The sequence below is a fragment of the Neopelma chrysocephalum genome, unplaced genomic scaffold, assembly GCF_003984885.1.
Source record: "Neopelma chrysocephalum unplaced genomic scaffold, ASM398488v2 Primary Assembly neopelma1_347, whole genome shotgun sequence".
Classification (NCBI taxonomy): Eukaryota; Metazoa; Chordata; class Aves; order Passeriformes; family Pipridae; genus Neopelma; species Neopelma chrysocephalum.
This window is the reverse complement of record NW_020898011.1, coordinates 632,670-655,090: the sequence shown is the minus strand read 5'-3', so window position 1 is coordinate 655,090 and position 22,421 is coordinate 632,670. Positions and strand designations below refer to the sequence as shown.

At 42.9% G+C, this 22,421-nt stretch overlaps 1 protein-coding gene across 2 annotated transcripts in view; it reads right to left on the bottom strand.

Moving 5' to 3' along the window:
- CUNH10orf90 (chromosome unknown C10orf90 homolog) overlaps positions 1-22,421 on the bottom strand; it is a 65,663-nt gene that overhangs the window by 19,038 nt on the left and 24,204 nt on the right. For both annotated transcript variants that reach the window (XM_027705701.1, XM_027705702.1), the window contains exons 2-3: positions 15,098-15,192; positions 11,741-12,824 (exon numbers count right to left, since the gene is read on the bottom strand). In XM_027705701.1, coding sequence (XP_027561502.1) covers positions 11,741-12,824; positions 15,098-15,192 — 1,179 coding nt within the window. The remainder of the gene's footprint in view (positions 1-11,740; positions 12,825-15,097; positions 15,193-22,421) is intronic.

The following is a 22,421-nucleotide window of genomic DNA, read 5'->3' as shown; positions in this document are numbered from 1 at the left end:
ATCATCAGGGTGGTCAAAATGGGCTGTAAGGAAGAAGGATAAAACAGGAGAGACCAGAGTGAGTGAAGGAGCAGAGTCTCACATCTCTCCTCTCTAACTTCTTAGTATATTGATCTGAACAAAAGAAAGAAGAGTATTCACACTCCATTTACTCCTAACTACCAGGCCAGTTATTTGTGGATATTGGCTTCCAGGTGTAAGTACAGGAACCTTCAGGAAGTGAGAATTAAGCTCCAAGAAATGCCTTACATGCAGTGCAAATGGAGACAACCCTCCCTCCTCACTGCACCCCTTCCCTGCTAAAAGAAATGCCACCAATGGCATTCACCCCACAAGATCTGGGGAATACCTATAAAGACATGGATTAGGAGAGAAAGAAATGCACCAACAAAACTAGGAATGGGGTCTCAAATTAGGAAAAGATGATGGATGTTTCTTGGTGTTTTGTGACAACAAAAGGATGCCTAAGAAAGAACTAAAACCAGCAAAATTCCTCATGAAATTCAGGTATAAAAACCACCACATTCCTCCTGCATGAAAACTGTCTTCCTTAGATCTTGTTCTAATATCATAACTAAATCTTAATCCTTATTAGATTCACAGTATGGGGTGATTTTTAAATTTTTTTTTAGTTAATTAAGGTGATAAAAAAGGTGCATCTTGTTCTTGTCTAATATTGAAGGCAATCAGAACAATAACAGAGTCAATTTGCTAAATTCTTTCCTCCAACTCCCTCTTGAATTAACCTTTCTGTTCAAGAGGTACACCCAGGTGCAGCGAATCCACAGGAAAACACAGCCAAGCAAACCAGACAAGGGCTCCAAAGATCAGCTCCCTCATCCTCAGGGCAGCTCTCAATTACCTTCACTAACGAACACAGATGCAAATGATATTGAGAAGAAAAAAAAGAACAAGGCAAAGGTACTTAAAGGTAAGATCACAGTGTTTCACTCTGTACATTCTGGACCCATTTTTAATATACTGTGTGGGGAATTAGGACTGTTACTCTCATTAAGACTATCTGGAATTGTATATCTAAATCCCCACGAACCAAACTTGAAATGTATATGCCCCTCTGAGAGCAGCTAGAATTGCAACTGGATGACTAGAAATATATGGTTTTCCTATTATCCCAGCTGAAGAAAGACTTTAAAACTAATGAACAAAGACATGAAAGTGTAATGCTTTGGGAGATACAGGAGAGCAAAACTCAAAGAAACAGAGAACAGAATGACTCCATTAATAAAATTCAGCGAGTACAGATCCTAGTTGTAAAAGTTCAGGAGAAAATTTAAGGAACAAAGTCATAATTACATTTGGAGAAAGGTCATTTTTGTCCTTTGCAAGAAAGAAGATGACAACAGCTCAATTTTTAAATAATGACTTAGTGAAAACCATACCATATTGGAGGAGTTAAAAATATTCTGTGAAACCAAGGGTAGGTTTTCAAAAACTCCTTAAAAGAAAAAAAAAGAATTCTTGATCTCTGAGAAAAAGAAGTATATTGTTTTACTGTAAAGTATCTTTTTACATTCCCCCTCCTCTCCCTTCAGGGGGTTTTGCTAACGGGAAGTGACCCTGCATTACAGCAGGTTAAACTTGCCTTTCCTCGAGACACACACAGTCCAGGCAAACATCCCCTTTGCCATTGTTACTGCCTTTTTTTTTCCCCCTTTCACTTTACAGCAGGATAATGCAGCTTTTCATACTTGCATAGAAGACTCTTCGCAGTGTTTCAATAGGGATTTTCGATGATTTGTGACAAAGTGCTTCTTTGAAATTGGCCGAAGTTCATTTTAGCGGCCGCAGCACCACGAATCCTCCCCGGCCACCAAGTCAGCCCGACACAAGGTGGCTGGGAAGGAGACACACAGTGCTGATCCACTGTGTGTCATTAATGAGATCAGACATCCCCACTGTAGGTAGGCTTTCCATTCCAGACCACCCGTTGGGTTTTTTTATTTTAATTTAATAAAAGCCCCATGTCCTGAGCTGCTGAGCTCTCCTGGACCTCCATGGTGGGAGCTGATGCTGCCAATACCCCAAGCAGAGAGCAGCAGCAATTAACATTCCTCAAATATGAGAAACTTCTGCCTTCTTCAAGATTTAGACCCAGGGACGTGCAGGAGTGGGTTGCACAGAGCCCACACGTGCCTCAAGCAACGATCCCTAATCCAAAGCAAGACTCCCGATGACAAAGACTGATGACTCAATTCTTATCATGAATCAAGGATTGCCACAGCTAAGCCACGCGATCTTAGACATGAGTAAACAGCCCCCATCATCTCAGCAGCCTGGTAACACAGAAAGATGGAAACACTGAGAGCAATGACAGTATTATTCGTTATTTCAGTGTTTGTCAAGGGATGCAAGATAGGACGGATAATTTATTTTTCACATCGCTGCCGAGGAAAAGGCATCACTTTTAATCAGTCAACAGGCTGCAGTCAGCAAGGAGTGCTACAAAATTCAGATGTTTTTACTAAACTTTCTGCTGACCAGCAATGAGCCCCATGTCCCAAACTGCCTCCTGATGTTTGTCAAATGACTCATTTACAAGAGGCAGCGTCGGCTGCTGCTCAGCATTAGCATCCATAGAAACTACCTGAATTGCTGGGAATGTAACTCTGCCCATGCTCCCTATTCAAAATGTGATGCTAAACAAGATCTTGATTTACCTTTCAACAAAAACCTGGGGTTGGATCCTGAGAAACGGGGCTGGGTCGTGTCCTCAACTCCGTTCCCAGAATTGTCAAGATCCAAAGTCAAGGTTACTTTGCAAGCTCGAAGCAAGAGAATCAGACAGCCCATTACTCCCAATGAAAATGTCATTGTACCTGCACTAATTCTTTTTCAAACAGCTTTGCCTGGTGGGGATAAAGCTTAATTATCTCAGCTATATCAATAAAACCTCAAGTTAAGAGTCTAGATTAAAAAATTATCTCTAACAAAAAAAGGTTATCTTTTTCCTAGCTCTCTCTTGTGGGTTTTCTTTAAACCATGTTGACAGCTGTGGACACATTTCTCAGAAGGAAAAAGGCTTTCTTTTGGCAAAAACTAATATTTGACTGTAGGAAGTTGTATTCATTTATAAGAGAAAGCTTATCAAGTGTACCTAAGAGCTGTTAGGCTTCAAACCTTATAATCAGTCCAAAGTAGGAAGAGCTTCTTGATGTCAAGAAACAGCTTGTTTACAGAAGGCTTTTGGTAAAATTAGTGTAGTCCCACACTTGGCTTCAGAGCAAACAATCCCATAACCAACTAATCAACAGCCCCTCACAATAAGCCTCTCCGTGGTGATGGCTAATTTATTTTCTCTAAACAATTCACGAATAACTAATTGATCTTCTTTCTTGGTGTCAAACAAGGGAATGACGCTTATTTCAGGGAGGTCATGGGTACAGACGTGCTGCTGAGGACAGGACGTGGCACCGACTCCGACTGGTTCGGTGGGAAGAAGGATTTGCAAGGGCTGCACCAGCAAAATGGTGCAGTTCAATGGCCTCGAGCTGCACCAAAGGAGGTTCAGGTTGGACATCAGGAAACATTTCTTCACTGAAGTTTAAGTTATGTGATATAGTTCAGTGAACATGACAGTGTTCAGTTGAAGGTTGGACTTGATAATCCTGGAGGTCTTTTCCAACCTTAATGATTCCATGACTCTATCAATGGCACCTGCAGGAGATCATCTTACACTCCAAATCGTGACAGTGTATTGTTACTGCAGAATATTTCAATTGGCAGCTAATAATCCACCTCCATGATTCCATTTGACTGCTTGCACCAGTGAGCTCCCAATATCCAGCTGATCGACTACAGCATTTGCATGTTTTGCTAACATTTTCCCCCTTTGCTTCCCATGAGCTGGGACAGAATAAAAGGAAAAATATTTCCTTTTCATTAAACCTTTCATAATTTGGAGGTTGGTCAAGCACCTGGTAATTATTTTCTCATTTAAGATAATCAGTCTTAGGTTTTAGACTCATGCTTTGAATCATCCTAGTTTTTCTGGCCTTGTTTTTTTGACCATGCTGTGCCAGAGCTGTGTCTTTAACAGACCCAACACTCCCAGACAACTGGTCCTTAGAGTGAGAGGATGTGTGTTCATATTGTTAAGAACCATGGAAACAGTTATTGAAAAATACTTTGAAATTTGCTGCTGTACTTGTGAGACATTCCCTGTAACAGCCACGGACCAAAAACCCCGGAGTCAGAAATCCATGTTTGCATTTCCAGGATGTCATGCTAGAAGCTATCAGGCACTATTGTAATGACTCAAGGAGTAATCTGATGCAGTGTGACTTTAAAAAAAAATGTTCAGGATGATTCAGAACATTTAAATGGTGATTTGCAGGGTAAGAAATGTATGGACCACTTGGTATTCTCATCATGTCCAAGGCACCTAGTTCAGCTCTTTCTGATAATTTACCGCAGCCAGGCTGAGCCAAGTATTCATTTCACAGACTGCAGAAGGGTTGTTCCTGGTTTAAACCAAGTGTGAATTAGGGCAAAATGAGGCCCTTTACTCCAGTGGCATAATGCAGTCACTGAATCCACATAGCCCATCTCTTTTAATCATTTTTTTAATGATTCCAGTATTCCGTCTGCTGCCACTTGCCCTGAGTGCTAACGAGTGACTTGCACCCTCCAGAGTCTTTCACTCCAAATTGTCTCACATTTTTACCAACTCTGACAGCTCCAGATAGAAATGTCGTAGAATCACAGAAACATAGAATTGTGTAGGTTGGAAAAGATCTTTAACACCATGAAGTCCAACCTAACCAAGACGGAAAACAGCAGAAGAATCAAACCCTTAACTTTCACAAGCCAAAACAACTTGGATCTTCAGACAATATGAAGATCTTTGGGAAAATAATTCTAATTCATGTGTTTCACTCATAGAAATGTGTTCCATAACATCCTTAACAGAGCAGACATCCCTCTGTCTTCTCGAGAAACAATGGCCTTTCTATCCAACACATTCATTGCTATGTCCCATAACGTAAAACTGAGCCTTTAATCCCCAAAAGGCACCTGAAGGTGAGGAGCTCCTTCAGCTGCAGCCAAATTATTTTATGATCATGCCCTTAGACAAACAAAAGCATCCAGCAAAAAATCCCAAACAAAAGAAAAACCAAGAAAGCCCAACCATCCCCCCAACCATCCCTGACTGCTGGTTGCCTTAAACCACAGGGAAATCATTAAAGAACAATCAGATCCATACGACAATAATCTCAGCCTGGGCCACTGTGACATCACAGTGACATATTGAAAAGCAGCTTAAGGGCAGCTTTGACTAACACATCTTGAACATCATCCATCCCTCTTGCCTTCATCTGTTGTCTAAGATCTCCAAGGGTAGCCATTTATCCATATGAAGGGCAGGAGGCCACACAGCTCTTCTGAGTCCCATAGTTTAAATAAATGGAATAATAAATACCCCTCCACACTGATCCCTTACTTCTCTTACACCCAAAGACATCATCACCCCTTCCTTGGTCGCACCAGATGATGGGGAAACTGGCAGCAGGTAACTGAACTAAAGAGCAAAGCTCAAGAGCTTGGTACTCCATAAATGGGAAAGGGCCCAACAGAGAAGAAGAGACATCCTCTTACTTCTAAAAAATGAATAAAAAAGCTCCAGGATAAAAACAGACAACTGTTATTGCCCATCACACAGGCTGGGGTCTGTCTCAAAGGCTGGCAGCATCTTCCAGAGTCACCCAGAGCAGGACTTGCAATTCCCCACTGAGTTTTCAGCATCTGAAAGGATCGAATTCTCAATTTCTGAGCATGTGACACAGTACGTGAAGGTCACATTGCAGTGTGACACAGACCCAATGACACAAAATGTCTAGACTGAGGAAAATTGACAGCCTCCTCCATTTTAAATTTATACCAGATGAAGGGAAACATCAAAGGAGCGCTTTTTAATGGGCTTTTTGGCATGTGGTGCTTTGTTCTTAACAAGTCGGCACCAGCTGCTGTGTCCACAGTGCCAAGTCAGTAACGTCCCTGGCCAGATTCTGGGCTGATGTAAATCAGTGTCACCCCTCTGAAGGCAGATATTTCTATTGGTTGACATCAGCTGAAGATTTGGCTCTCTGTGCTTAGCAGGTGCAAGCTAAAGTAAAATCTTGTGTGCCATATTTCATATTTCTCCTGTCTTCACCATCCCTGCTGCTGTACACATTCACAGGCTGGAGAGTTAATTGGCATCAGCTGGAGCTACTCAAGTTTCTATACAATAAATTCCACATTGTAAGGAACAGCTTTCCTCTAATTATATCTTGTTCATGTATATATATAAATATATATATATATAATTTACACACACACGAATCTTGTGCTCTGCCTTATTGTATGGTGACTTTCCCATAAACAGAAGATGAGGTGAGAACACCAGATAGGTCAGATTCTTTCACCATAACATTTCAGATACTATTTAATAATTGAAAGTAAATACTACTTATAGTCTTCAGATTTCCTAGTTAGCCCATCCTGATTACCAGGAGTACATATTAGTTTAAAGGTTACCTACAGTATTTTCTTGATGCACAAATATCTCAAGTATCAGGGGCTCTTCAATGTGTATTTAAAGCACAAATATATTTTTATTTTGCAGGTAGAAGCACCTCAAAGTCCCACAGCACCAGCTGTTCTGCTTTTACTCCAGTAGGAGTATGTATATCCATACCTGAGCACTGCATAAAGAAATTAAAATAGCTCTTGAAACAAATTAAAATCTAGCTATTTACCCCTTAGAAAACATGCTGCTGACTTCAGCACTTGTTAATAAAACTCTTGTCTAAGAAGGAAACAAACCTGTAATCATCTGGGGCCATCAAACACCCCAAAAGCCCAGATCCCATCTCAGTTTTCCCCCTTCACTGACTCGGGTTGTTTTAATTAAATGAATTATGCTTTCAAGTCACCTGCCATTCTCTTTGGGAGAATGAGCTCCATTACCAGCTCTCTGATCTGTCCTGTTCACTGATGTAAATGTTTTCTTCCCCTCCTGAGCATTTCACTCCAGAGTTCTGCAGAAGGAACACAGGCAATGCAACTCCCCTGGACACCCCCACTGGTTCCCCGTGCCTACAGCTCCTGCTGACCACGTCCATTACAACCATTCCCTGTTTGTGTCATTCACCTTCCACTGCTGACTCACTCATGGAATCACAGAATCCTTAAGGTTGGAAAAGACCTTTAAGGTCTTTGAGTCCAACTGCTCCCCCAGCACTGCCAGGGTCACCACTAACCCACGTCCCCAGGAGTCACTTCTACACAGCTTTTAAATTCCCCCAGGGATGGGGACTCCACCACTGCCCTGGGCAGCTGTGCCAGGGCTGGACCACCCTTTTGGTTTCCTATTATCCAATCTAAACCTTCCTCGGCACAACTTGAGGCCATTTCCCCTTGTCCTGTCCCTTGTTTCCTGGGAGCTCCCCCCTCCTGTCAGGGAGTTGCAGAGAGCGAGAAGGTCCCCCCTGAGCCTCCTTTTCTCCAGGCTGAGCCCCCCAGCTCCCTCAGCTACTCCTGGTGCTCCAGACCCTTCCCCAGCTCCGTTCCCTTCCCTGGACACGCTCCAGCCCCTCAATGTCTCTCTTGTTGTGAGGGGCCCAAAACTGACCCCAGGATTTGAGGCTTGGCCTCGCCAGAATCCAACACAGGGGGACAGTCACTGCTCTGGTCCTACTGCCACACCAGTGTTGATACATATCCCATAATCCTGATGTTTACATAGGAGTGTGATTCATGAGATGCCCTTTTTTCATCTCCCCCCACCCTCCTTGACCATCTTCTGTATCTCAACACAGAGCTGAGGAAGCCAGCACAGCATCCACCATCCAAACTGGGTTTACTCTCCACCTCAGTGGTTCTTCCTTAATAACTCTGCACAGCAGTTTTGGGTATGACAATAAAAGAAGAACAAAACTGTAGCTGTTAGCAGAAACTATTTTGGTTTAGAAAATAGCTGATGTTTGTGAAGGTGCTCAGGCATCAAGAGGTTTACAGTTATTTAAGCTTAAACAGACAAATTCAGACGTTGGCATTTATAGTCTTCCATAGAAAAGTGATGATACTGTTTAATCAAGAGGTCAAAAGGAATTTAAAGTTGTCCCATTTTCCTCTCTTTGCCCCTTTTTAATAATTCAACATAGAGCCCAGTAAGTAATAGATTGTAAAAGATGGATGGAAAACTAGATATTCATGTGGAATATATACTTCACGAAATGTAAGTGAGAAATCAAGATTAAAAATGTTCCTGTCTTCAGCAGAAACAAGACTAATCTTTTCATTTTTAACTTACCTTGTATTTATGAGACATCAGCTGCAGACAGTGAAGGAAATTGCAGCATTCCCTGAAAAGCAGCGTTAGCAGGTTCTGACAGCTTGTTAAAAGCTGTGACCAACGGGAGGGTGATGCACATCCATCACTCGTGACAAGGACCCCATGGAGCCTGGCCAGGGTTTCCCCTTGGCCACGCTCTGAGGTGGGTCCTGTGGCTCTCAGTGGGCCACTTCACACGTTCCCCCAGCTGCCCAAGGGATGTAAATGCTGGTCACTCACTAAAATAAACACATTTAAGTCCCACAACTCTACGTCCTCCCACAGTTCGAGTCTGACTTCACATGTAACATGGATTTTCCAGCACTCGGAATTCAATTTCTTGCCAGATGATGGATGTAGAGACCCAAAACAATGGAGCCAGTAGAAGATACAGTCCATAGTGATGAAATCACGGGATCATATTCCATCCTTGGGATGCTACAGCACGAAACACGGCTTTGAACAGTGAGTCTGAGAGATTTGGATTTCTACATATAATTACCACCCATGAGCATAGCCCAAGATTTACATTTCATTAATAATCCTAAAATACCCTTTTCATATGTGGCACGTGGTGGAAATACATAACTCTGGAGATCACCTGGAGCAGCCTCCTGCTGAAAGCAGGGCCTTAGATTAGGTTATCCAGGTCTGTGTAAAGCCAAGTCTTGAATACTTGGATTTGAACATGAAATAATATGAATAATCCTGTAATAGAGTTATCATTACTTTAGTGAAGTCACACAAAAAATTAGGAAAAAGACATTCCAAAGAGGCCATGACTCAACTGGCCCTTTAGGAGACAGCAAACCTGGCCCCAGCACCTGTAAAGCAGAGAAGTATTTGGGTGCTCATTCCAATTCAGATCCTAATAAAGCAGCCTGTACATCCTGGAAACTACATTTACAGATTTCATACACAGAAGTGTAGCCTTGAAAGTAATTTTTCTTCTTTTTTTTTTTTTAAACCATGGTGATGTTATTACCACTTGTATTTCTGCTGGCAGGAAGGTATTGCCTCCAGCTGCAAACCAACATAAACTCTAACTTTCTGGGTCATCAGAAATGTGATGGACAAAGTGCTCTCTGCAGTTCCTTCAGCCAATAAGATAACTATGTTAAAGTACTAACACGGTGTCAAAAGTTGTTTGCTGCCCCTTCTTTGCTAGTTCTTCCTTCTTTTTAAACGTTTCATTTCACAAACGTTTAATCGCATAAACATTTAGCAGATTAAAGCTTAACATGAGTGGATTTGAGCTAGTAAATACTGGAGGGAAAAATATCTAAAATAATTGGGAATATGTTGTCATATGAAATTTCTTCCCCAGAAAGGTGGAGCCCCCATCTCTGGAGGGATTTGAGAGCCATGTGGACGTGGCACTTGGGGACATGGGCTGGTGGTGGCCTTGGCAGTGCTGGGGAATGGTTGGACTTGAAGGCCTTTTCCAACCTTAATGATTCTATGATTAATCTCATATTAATCACTTCTCATTTGATCAGAACTAAAGGGGACTCACTTTTTCATTCCTCCCAGGTTAAAATAATACCAATTGCCTTTCATTTTAATGAGCAGTGTGGATGTCTCATGTGTTCAGCCAGGTTTCTCATGATTGTCACATTTAATGCTTGATGGTAGTGCAAGACCTCATTACTTCAGTGATCCTGGGGAGAAAGGCTGTTGTTTTGCAGCATTATTCTGGTTGTTTATACAAATTTCACACAGGAAAGTTGTAGTAAGCTGATAAACACCTTCTTATGTATTACAAAGGATTTGAGCAAGAGAAATATATATCTTTACGTTCTACATTATTGCTCACACAAAAGGTGGAAGCAGTTAAAAAGGTAACACTTCCCATGTTTATTTACACCTATATTCTTGTGTACACAAATGGTGGAAGTCCTTTTTCAGAAACCAGTATTTCTCAGCTTCTTACCTCACTGATTTCCTCTTTTCAGTAAAACTGTGGAACTGTGAGCAGTGTCCCATTTCACTTTCTAATTGCTTCTGGTAAAACTGATTCTTCCATGGCCACCATGGTATCACCAAGCCCAGGGAAGGCTCAGTGTTATTTTAATCCTTGTTTCAGTGGTACATCACAGAGACACCTTAGATGGTTTTGAACAAAGCTTGAATACGTGACACTCCCTATGGAAACTTCAGGAGGACATTGTTATTTGAAATTGGGATATATGTAATGAAAAGCTTAATTTGATGCTGTCATCCCTTTACATTTCTCCCTCCAACCCTTTAGCACTGGTTGGCATCTTCCCTCTCCTGCTTCCCTCTGTGCCATCTCCCCCCCCAACAACACGCAGCCTGGATTATGCTTGGAAACACAAAGGAATATTTTCTCTCAGGTGCTGCTCCTGCATCTCTATAGCTGCAGGATCAGTGTCATTGATTTCAGGCACGGGAAAGGGAGAGCAGCAGTAACTTCAAGGAGTTTGTACCTTGTCCAGCCCTCAAGACAAGATGCAGCTTCTCATCTTTCTCTTTTTTTCCATCTGCACACTGGGAAGATGAAGCTACAGAGGAATCTTAGGAAGTAGCTTATGTTCATACACTGACCCTTAGATCAAAAAGACCATATAAGAACAAGGTAATTGCAATTAAATGTAGCCCAAGGTCATGGGATACATGGGGGGTAAGTTTTAATCATCGTGCTTTTGCTGAAAAACAGACTTGCTCATTGACATTCTTCCCATCCACCTTCCCTTCCTGGAAAGTCAATAAACTCAGCTGTGGTTATCCAAATGTGCTGGAAAACAGCTGCACTGTAAAATGCCCAGTGCAGCAGGAGCTGTACCACCCTGAGCACCAAGCAATCCCCAGGGTACCTCTCCCTTCCCCAAGAGCAATGTTGCAAAGGAAATTTTACGCTTTCAAAATGCTTAGATATGTTGGAAACAAATATGTTCAAGATTTGCAAACCATTTACCTGGATCCATTAGTTATAAAATCCTGGGCTTGTTACTGTAGCCTTCTAAACCAAAAGCTGAAAACAAGATCATTTTTGATTGCAAGGAGCATAAAACCGAGCTCAGTGCAGTCATCTTCTAATTTCACACCTTGAAATTCAGCCCTTATTCAAAGAAAGACCTAATTATTTTCAGGGGATAAACACTTGCATGTTGCTGGGAGAAAAAAAAAATAAATTACAGTAATAAATGGTTAAAAATAGAGGTTTAGTGCAGAAAACACAGGTGAAGTTTTCCCTGTCAGCTGATGAGCAGCATGGCAAATATTCATGGCAGCCCTGGAACCGAAAGCTGGGCTGTGCTCTGACTCACTGTGCCTTTGCAGAAACAAGCATTACTATTATCTGCTCACACAAAATCAGTGTGGTGGGTCTGTTCCAGCCTGAACCTCTGCTCCACCAGACTGAGGTTTATGGAAATTACTTACCTGGCTCATCACTTGAATTAGGAAGTTGGAGGGAAAACAGAGTGTGAGAGCTGCCAGAATGCTCATCATCTTCCTTCTTTGTTGCTACTACGTTATTATGTCCTCTGGGTATATCCACAAATGCTGGAAGTTCTGAGATAAGGACACTTTGCAAAGGGTATTTGCTACCCAAACAGCCTTCCTTTGTTTTCACTTTATTAATTACCTTATTTTCTGTGAAGTCTGCACTCAAGTCTGATCTGAGTGGAGTCTTGTTTGCTCCTGGGAGCTTTGTTGGAGCTGTCTCCTCCATGGGCTCTCCATTAGCTATGCCATCTACTCCATCTGCTGTTAATCTGGACAAACTGCACTTTATTTTGAAGGACAACGTGGATCTATAGGTTTTTTGGCATTTAATTCGAGGTTGGTCGATGCACACATTGAGGGACTTGTCTAAATAATAGAAGGTGCTTGGGCACCGCTGAGAAACCTGGAGGTGGACACAGGAGAGGAATGAAGGTGGTACTTTCTCCATCCCATCATTGCTTCGAAGGCCCAAGTCAGTCTCCTTGATTCCAGGGTCAAAAAGCTGCTTTTGTGGCTCTTCACCTAATTTTGGGCAAGACTCAGAAACCTTTCCTGGAGAGGCACGTTGGTGTGTGTGGCCTGGTGGAGGCCATTGAGGGAGGACAGCAGGGACTCTGCTGGAGGTGGGGGACACAATGCTGGGGTCCTGCACAGCCCCAGGGCCACGTGCTGTGTCCCCAGAGCCCACAGCCACCCGTCTGGCTGTCACAGTTATGGAGGCAAACCCGTTCTGCTGCTTTGGACACTGTTTTTCCTCTGTGACGTGAGAGTCCAATGGTGACTTGGTGTCTTCTAAAGATGCCTGAACCTCCAGTCTGCTGGGAACTACCAAAAATGCTCTGGTAACCTTGACTGACCCATGGTTAGACGAAGACTGCTTCGTGTGGCAAGCACTGGGCTGGGGGATCATGGACTGCATAGGCAAGGCAGGCTGCTTTCCTTTGGATTTATTCCCATCAATCATCTGTGAAATGATTACTGGTGAAATCAACGCTGTATTTTGTGAAGACAGAGACTCCTGCAAATGAAAAGATTCAAATTATCAGCATACTCCGTGTGCAACTGTTTCTCATCTACCAGCTATCACACCAGTTTGGTTCAATCACAGACAGTTTTGTTCAATATCTCTTGTTAACTTTCTACTCACACTAAATTTTTTTGTCACTTAAGAACACATGATCTTGAAATCAGCTCTGAATTGTCTTGGAGGCTTCAATGAAAACTGTATCACTGGTGAAAAAAAATATTAAAGTTTAAATTGTGTATTCCACACTACTATTTTGAGTATTTATTCTGTCACCACATTGGGGATTTGTAGCTGTTTAAAAATGGACATGGCAAAGGCAAGTGCCAGTTTCAGACTCTAAACCTGTCTTTCATGATGGTCTGCTGGAATTTGAAGTGCATTTAAACATATTATAGATCATTATGCACAACATCACATGGTGCAGAGAACCTGTGGGCAGGAGGGTCATCACAGCTCTGCAACCTCACCAGTTATAAGCATGGAAAAACTTCCCCATGATCCCTCCCACAAAAGTGGTACAGTTACCTAGATAAGAGTTCTGGGTATTATTTTAATTAATTAGTTCCCTCTTGCTTATGATTGCTTGGTGATACCTACCAATGACGTAAAAACATATATGTCCAAGATTGATTGACAGTTGGCCCAGACTAATTTTCCCTCCACGACAGTAAACATCTATCTTGATATTCCATATGTTACTTCACTTGAGGTGTCAAAGGAGGTGCTTTCATGTTCCAGCTCTCTGATAAAGAGTAAACCTGAGTTTAAAACCTCCTGCTATTATTATCCATGTGGCTGGTCACATAAGTCACACGCAATAAAGCACCTGGCCTAATATCCTTAGGCTGCTGTAAATTGGCTGATTAGATTGCTCCTGCCCTGTGCTCCCAGATCTTTTGATCCAAATAGAAATAAAAAACCCAAACACTGAATTGGCATGCAGGATCTGAGGATCAGCTCCACAGTGAAAGTTCAGCCCATGTTTAGGTGCCATTTATTCCTGCTTGTTATGAGTTCACCCCAGTCCTATCTGGGCGTCTCTCATCTGATAATCAGTGCCAGGGCTCAACAAAGGTTTCACAGAACACAATATTATTCAGACTACGAGGGTGGCAGTGTTGTGACCTCCCAGGTACCAGGGTCATCCTTGTCAGGGCTTTAGTGCCAGAGTTGGGACACTGCACCAAACCACATGGGGAGATGATCTTCAAGGACCCTTCCAACCCAATCCTGAGATCCTAAGGAAGCATTCCTGTGTTCCTGTCCTCCGTGCAGGGAAACACCACCAAAACTGGGCTCCTTTGTAACCCTTTGGAAGGAGCTGATTGGCAACCCAAATGGGTAGAGGTAGATCAAGCGTTTATTAACGAGGTGAAATGCCAAATAAATTTTATCAACTCTTTAAACCAGCTGCCTGTGGTTTTGACAATTCAATAATTTCACAGCCCCAGGGAAAGCATTTTCTTCCTTCTCTGTTTCTTTCATGGTTTGTAACAACATTTGCCTCATATTTTCTGCACTTCATTTACTTCTGCCTCCAGGTTTAAGACCTTTGCATGCCTTCCAAAACTCTCGCCTTCCCCAGGATTTCTACAGGGCACCAAAGAGGAATGTTCCTTGAGAGACTTTATTTTGGATGCATCTCTCATGCTTCAGTAGTTAATTTGACATTTATTCCTTTTGTTAAAGGCTGCACAGATGGAGACATCCTGCAAGAGTCCAAAGGCATGTCAAAAACGCTCCTGATTAGCTACAAACTCCTGCACCAGTATTTTGAATAATTTGCTTTTCCTTTTTCTGCTTGGATATTTGTATTATTTCCTCCTCCCAATCTTTGGCAAAGAAATGGATCCTTAATGTTTGACCAGCAGATCCTTTGCTCGTTGGGAGCTTTCAAGCTTCACTGCACCCTGTGAGAAAAATCTGCACTTACACAAAGTAATTGTGGGGATCTGAAAGCTTCAGGCTTTATCTCGAGAACATCTCAGGCAGAGTGTACTGATATTTGGGATGCCACTTGATTTAGTCTCCTGGGGTGTTTTTAACAACTTCTTTTCCCCAACAAAACAGGCAATTTTCCCCCCTGACCAAGAGTGCACAGAATCACAACACTTAGCCATCATTTTATTTGGCTTTTCTGCTGCCTAAGCTAAGCCTAGCTAAACAAAACCAAGTCCAAACACACTGCTCAGCAATCAGTGATTGTTTTCTAAACCCCCATGTGTTCTGCTGACTGCTATCCAAAAAGAATTTATTTATTTTACCTTGGTGGAGCTCGATGTTCCCCCCCCAGCACTCTCCTGCTGAAGGCCTGAGCATGTCCTGTGACCGTCAGAGCTCCATCGCTTCTGTGTCACCCCTGGGGAAAAACACAGAGAAAGCAACATTATTTCCAGTGTTCTGGAGGAGATGAGTTAGAAAATGTGCTTTTAAATGGAGTGCAAGCAGGAGGGAAAGAGCTCCTGTAAATGATCTGGTTGCCCTGGGATCTGTTTCTCCCGCTTCACAGGAGAGGCACTTGAACCACCTCTGGCATCCTGTTGCAAGGATGTGGACAGTCTCACAATGTGTTCAGATCCAAAGCTCCAATATCTCTGCTTTTGATTTCCATGGTTTCAGGCATGAATGTGGAGGGATCAGGGAAGATGGGAAATGCAGATTCCAACAAGCATCCCTTTTGTGCTGTCTGCAGAACAGGGAGCACAAACCAGCCCAGGAACACTGGACACTGTGAGCTTGATTTCATTTGCACTGAGTCACCTTCATGTTTAAAGAACTGCAGTAATTTCAAGCCATATTCACCAATTCTATTACATCAGAACATTTCTAGTTCAGGGTAACTATTACACCAGTACATCAGCCTCTGCTTTTGTTATTTTTTTTGTTTCCTGTGAGCTCTACTCTCTCTGCAGCTTTTTACATGGAGCTAATTTCCATTTAACACACAGGCTGGGCCATTGCAATGATGCATTACGTCTGCTGTCAACCCCTCTGCCAGAAATTACGTTCCTTTCTATTTTGTATCAAACATCCAAAATTAATTTTCAGAAATTCTCCATTTGGACTGAAATCTCTTGGCATTCCTGGCTGTTGCTTTACAGCAACATGTCACAGCACTGCTAAGCACTTTTGTATTATTTTTCTTTCACCTAGACAGCCTGCCACGGAAGTTTTTTGCTAAGCAGAATTTCAGTTTACATGTAACATTATATTAACAAAGGAATGCAACTCAGCTCCACTTCAAGAAGTGTTTTTTAAAGCATACTCACCGTAACAGGCTTCATGGCTTTGTCTCCTTGGGTGAAGGGAAGAGGGGAAAGAAGAGATCAAGAGATCTCCTTCAGTCCCATCACATGTCAAAACACTTACAGGATGTTTGGTGAACCTTTTTTTTTAATAAAGTACATTAAAATATACTTTAACACTTTACCAGCACAACTCCAAGATGCCAATGGCACTGTGTTTATCCGTAGCTGGCATGAAAAAAGAGGTTGGTTTTTGTCATTGAGCAACAGAGAGTCCTGAGCAGCAGAGCAAACAGCTGGACTCATTAGCCACAGTATGGGAAAAAAGAGAGAATCCAGAAAATGGCCAGAGCAGCGGGCCCATGACATGTTTTTTGGCAAAGAAATAATGCAGATTTGCAATCAGTGAACCTGATCTAACGCTGGTAACTGCTGGCACCAAACGTGGACGAGATGCCCTTGGAGCACCTCACCTTGTCGTGGGGCACAGAGAGGAGCACAAAAACAGCAAGGGAAAAAATCCATCAGGATTCAGGAGCAGTGGGATGGGGGTAACTGCTGGGGGAGCCTCGTGGAAAGGTTATTTTCAGTGTGTCAGTAATGTGACGATTTACACGTGAACACCTTCATGATGAAGAGCTGTCACACTTTTTAAAACAGCTAAATAGAGAATAACTTGCAGAGAAGGATAAAGAAGAAATTCTTGGATTGACTTATGACAAGATCTTAAAAAATCCAAAATTTTGTGTAAAAACCCCTATATAATAAAGCAACAAATTCCACTGAGTTATCAATATTTTCCTCAGACATTTTACAGTAAGAAATCCACAGTTGTCTCGGATCAAGCAGGAAACTACAACAGGAGAACATCAACTTGTGAATGTCAACCAGTGCATAAGGAAATCCAGAGGTCTGGCCAGAGATAAATCAGATCCAGACAGGCTTCTTTTACCGGATGGCTTTCCATGAATTTCATTCAAATGTACTTCCAGCACAAAAGACTGACACTAAAGGGCCAAAGAAGAGCAAGTTGACAAAGTCCACATTGCAGATTTCATATAATAGGTAAATTTTTCTTATCAATGTAATCTCCTATGATTAGCAATAATCTGTAGGTAGAAACTTCCAATTTCCTACAGATGCCTTGGAATAGATTGGTTAATCCTTGCTTATCTAACTTTAAAAAGTAGCTGTTTCTGGAGTTGAAAAGATGGGAATAATTGAGGTGGGAAGAAGAAGAGGAGGAAATATTTATTTTCTTTTCTAAATCATTCACAGTGGAGTTTTGCACTGCCTTTTTTACCATATCCTGTGCAATGACATTCTCATATTACCATAGGAATCCTATTGTTGGACACTCAAACTTTTGGCAAGTCATTTGATCTCGTTGCTGAGACAGATTAAATGGCATTGGTGGCAAAAGCACTGGTATTTTTCCTGATATTATTAAATCTATTCCCTGGAAGCTTCACGTCTGTTAATTCATGTCATCAGAACAAGCAAAGAAAGAAAAAACTAAACCTTTAAAAAGAGCTTGAGTCTGTGTTTGAAATGAAGACACTACAGGGAGCACAAGGCTTTAGCTGAGATGTGTCACATACCAGGTTTTCAAATTCTCCTTGCTGACAAAACACATTGCACTGGAACTCTTGTTACACAACGAAACGCAAAGTTCAGTTTTTCCCTGGTGCGAAAGCATGAAAGAAATGGCATTTCAAGTACTTTCCATCTCTGTGGGGAGCATGAGAAACTTATTTCTATCCAAGCTGAAATCCCATGGATTTGTTTAACCTCCTCAGACCTTCCCTTCCCACCACGATCCACCTCTCCAGCTTACACTAACGGGAGATGAAACGAGGAATAGAGAAGCAACTGCTGGCAGGTGACCTTTGTCCTGTTACATCTTCCCTCTTTTTCTATTTTTTTTTCCCCCTCAAAACGCTGTTTGTTGAACCAAATGATACGCTCCTTGGCAAGGCATCTGGACATCCGGCTCCAGACCAGGGTTTTCCTAATTACGGAGTGCAGCTGGAACCGATTCTCCCAGTCTCGAGTGCCTGGATCTCTGCCTCGGGCCAACTGGCAGCCGGCTCAGATAATGATTCAGAAAAGATGTACTTGTAAATCAGCTTGCTGAAACACGGATCGATTGCAAAGGTGAGGGTGCTGCTGAAAAACAGCGTCCTCCGAATATTTGGCATGCACAGGACAGCCCAGTGTGGAGCCAGCTGAGGTTTTGTACAAAACTTGAGACGTACAGAGAAACAGTCCATGGAAAATGCTGTTTTACCAGTGTTTCAGGTGTTTTCTAGACACATACAGGCTGCCTGCTGGGGGATGTTGTTTGATGATAAACTACCTAAGAGAAAGACATTGAGGGGCAGGAGTGTGTCCAGGGAAGGGAACGGAGCTGGGGAAGGGTCTGGAGCACCAGGAGCGGCTGAGGAAGTTGGGGGGGCTCAGCTTGGAGAAAAGGAGGCTCAGGGTGGACCTTCTGGCTCTACAACTCCCTGACAGGAGGGGGGAGCTGGGGTGATGTCAGGCTCTGCTCCCAGGGAATGAGGGACAGGACAAGAGGAAACTGCCCCAAGTTGTATCAGGGGAGGGTTAGATTAGAGTTTAAGGAAAATTTCTTGAGCAAAAGGGTTGTCAAGCATTGGAACAGGCTGCCTGGGGAAGCAGTAGTATCACCATCCCTGGAAGTGTTCAAAAAACTGTGGAATGGCCCCTGGGGACACGGGTTAGTGATGGGCTTGGCAGTGCTGGGGGAATGGTTGAACTTGATCTTAGAGAGCTTTTGCAACCTAAACGATTCCATGATTGACACCCAGAGTGACACTGGGCAGAGGTGGAATGACTTGAGACTGCTGACCCTGGCCTCATCTCCAATTTTTGTCATGAAAGTTGCATATTCTGTTCATTTACTATTCACATGCTGACAAATTTCAAATGTGTGTCAGCACTTCTGGTCTCCTCTGCTCTGCTCCAAGCCCTGCTTGCTCTGCACCGCTCAGGTCCCCCGTCACCGCTGAGCCACCACCATCACCTCCCAGTGAACTTCTCCAGAGCCTCCAGGAACCTCCAGCACTTCCCTCAAAACACCGTAAAACAGCACTGCAGAACATGAACACTGTATGAAAAGAGGAAAACTTCTCCACTTTACAGAAAAATTATCTTTTTGGCTGATCTTAGATGATCATCTCTGAGAATGGTGAAGGGAGTTGGGCTCCCTCCGACGTCCATGGCAGCCAGGATCCCTACAGCCCCCTAGTCAGCACTGTTGATTATCCAAAAATGCTCAAATTCCCTATCTGGAACCTGGGAGCAAAAGGACACCACTGGCTTGGCTGCAGGGTCAGCCATCAGAGCAACCACTCTGTTAATACAATACCTTTAACATCATTAAACCTTCTTTTTAAAGCCTTTTCCTCCTTCTGTGCATTATTCCTACTGGAGGAAGTAATTTATACTTCCTTCTGTTTAAAACATTAGGACTGTTTAAATTTCCTTGTGACTTCTTTAATTCAAATACCTGAGGAAGCCTTGAGGACAAAAGTGCCATCATTAAAGATTCATCATGCTCCCTCTCAGAAAGGGCTGGGAGAGATCATCACTCACTCCTTCAGATCTGAAGTGAGTCATCCAGGAAAACCATTCGGACTTTTCAGATACATCTGAGATGAAAGCCAAGGCAGAACGAACACCGGAACCAAATCCACGTCTTCTGGTCTTCTTCATGTGTCATAAAGAAGAAATATCATAAGATTGCAGAGACTGCTGTAATCTAAAATAGAACTGAACAGTGAATCTGAAGTTCACATGCTTGATATTAAACGTAGAGACAGATGAATGCTGAAAATTCCAACTTTTATCAGAATCCCTGATGATATTAAATCAATTTATACAGTATCTGCCAGCAAACATTGTGTTTACTTGTTAGTAGAGATAGTGATGCATTTCCAGAAAGCCTTGGAACAGGCACAGAATGGTTTGGGTTGGAAGGGACCTTAAACACCATCTCATTCCACCCCCTGCCATGGGCAGGGACACCTTCCACTAGCCCAGGTTGCTCCAAGCCCTGTCCAACCTGGCCTTGGACACTTCCAGCGATGGGTCAGCCACAGCTTCTCTGGGTAAGAAGTCTTGTTGTCCTTCAAGGACATTATCCTGAGCCTTCAGAAGGGATGTTAAATTCCAGGAAGAGGGGAGGTGTTGCACAGACGATGATCCAAAGGCAGCAGCCCAGTGAAGATGGGACTGGGCGGGGCAGGGAGGCAGCCCCACAGCCACACGTAGATTTTACTCCCTTACAGTCCCATAAAAATACACCTGACATTCCTCTCTGCAGGATTTGACATTTAACAGCTTTCCTGTAGGACCAGGCAGCAATTTTCACCAAGATGCTTGAAGGAGCACAGGGTGCCACCCAGAGAGCTCAAACACAGCTAAAACCCACACAGTGTGTGCTCATCAAGAGAGGATGACACAGGGGCAGTCCCCCAGTCTTCTCAAAGAATCTTTGCAGAACTCATAAAAAGTACCCTGCACATCCTTACAATGGGGGGTCAAATGATACAGGCTAAAGAAGGAAAAAGCAGCTGCCAGCTCTTTATTTGAAACCTTTCTTGTCATGAAAAAAAGCCAAACCAATACAAACAATCACTCTGCCACAAAAGAAAGCACTTGAACACAGTGGCACAAAGATGACGGTGTTTTAAGGCAGCTTTGTTGGGAAGGCTTTCAAATCAGAGTAAGCAAAACAGCCTGAAATCATTTCAGCCTGAACAGGATTCATTATGTAAACAAAATAGAAAAATATTTTTTCTAAGATGTCAGGACGGATTTTCTTCTGTTACGAGTGGCATCGTGAGATTTGATAAGTGAATTATCTTTCCCTGCTCACACACCTTGGAGCTGTAGCTGCTGCCTGCAGAGATGATTACAGGATCCACCATGGAAGGGACAAATGAGTCCTGCTCTGCTATCAAAAAGCCAGAAGTCATAAATCCCTCATTATCCTTGCCATTAGAAGCAAGGTGCCCATCAGGGGGCTGGAAGGAGCACAGGAATTATATCTTCAAGCCCATGCAAAGGAGAAAAAGAAATGTGTTTTCATTATGCATTGCTATTATTCTTTATCTTCAGTTAATAATTTAAAGGGAGGAATCACCCCCAGCAAATCCATCACACACACAGAGATAAAATTAAGAAAATCCTTTACTTTCTCCCTTTTCTCTGTCTCCTCCTCCAAGTTTTATTTTTATCATAAATTAAACATTTATTTTGTTTAATTTTCAGAGGTGTGGGGAAGAACACAGTCCTACATTTCTTTAGGGAACATGGGCTTACACTAACAAATCTCAGTCCCCAGAAGCAGTGACTAAACTCACTGAACCTCCTAAAGCCCAACTGTGTGGACATAACTCAGGCCAAGGGCTCAAATGGGAGTGCACAGGAAAATTTAACTGGCATAGGTTCGATTTCTTCAGTGTAAACAACATGGGCTGTCCCTGGAGCTCCCTGATGGAGCTCTGCTGGTATCTTTGTAAAATGTGGTAAGAGGGGAATGAGGAGCTCAAAAACAGGGTATGAAGGGACGATATCGAGAACTGGGGTGGATCATCAGGGATAATAATGTTCAATAGTTAAATAATTCTCCTTCATAGTTTTTTTTCAGTAGTTTCACTGTAAAAATGGAAGAGATGTCATAAATGTCACAGGTTCCTGTGTCAGGGAGAGGAAAAATTAGGGACAAGGAGCAAGTCATCAAGAGATGGCATGAACAAGAGATGTCTTGAAGCTCTGTGGTTCCTCCACTTTGGTGGGACTGGCTTCCACCCATCCCTTTGTCCTGCTGAAAGCAATCCCATATTTTCCATACCTTTCACCAGGATTCTGTGAGACAGAGTTTCTGTAATTGGGATGCAAAGATTTGGAAAGCAGTCAGAGGTTGTGCATGAGCAGCAACGGAACCCAAATTCTCCTTGGAGAAAAGCAGTCCTCTCCAGGTAAAACTGGGAAATTCTGGTTCCTGTATGAGGTGCTCTCTGCTCACACCAAGGCAAGGGGCAGCACAAGGGACGTGACACCTTCGGTTTTTTGCCAGAGTTGCTGTTTCAGGGCCATCCTATTCTTTTGGAAAACCGTTCATACAAAAAAGTTATTTGGGATTGCCTAAACAAGCCCTTCTGTGGGGTCAGGAATCACAGGAAGTGTTTTTGTCCTGAAGGTGATATTTGGGACCAGGTGGGACCAGGCAGATGGATGGCAATCAGAGATGGAGAGGACGGGTTGACAGGCTCTGAAAGTGTCACTGATGTGGCACAGGAGGCAGGAGAGGAGG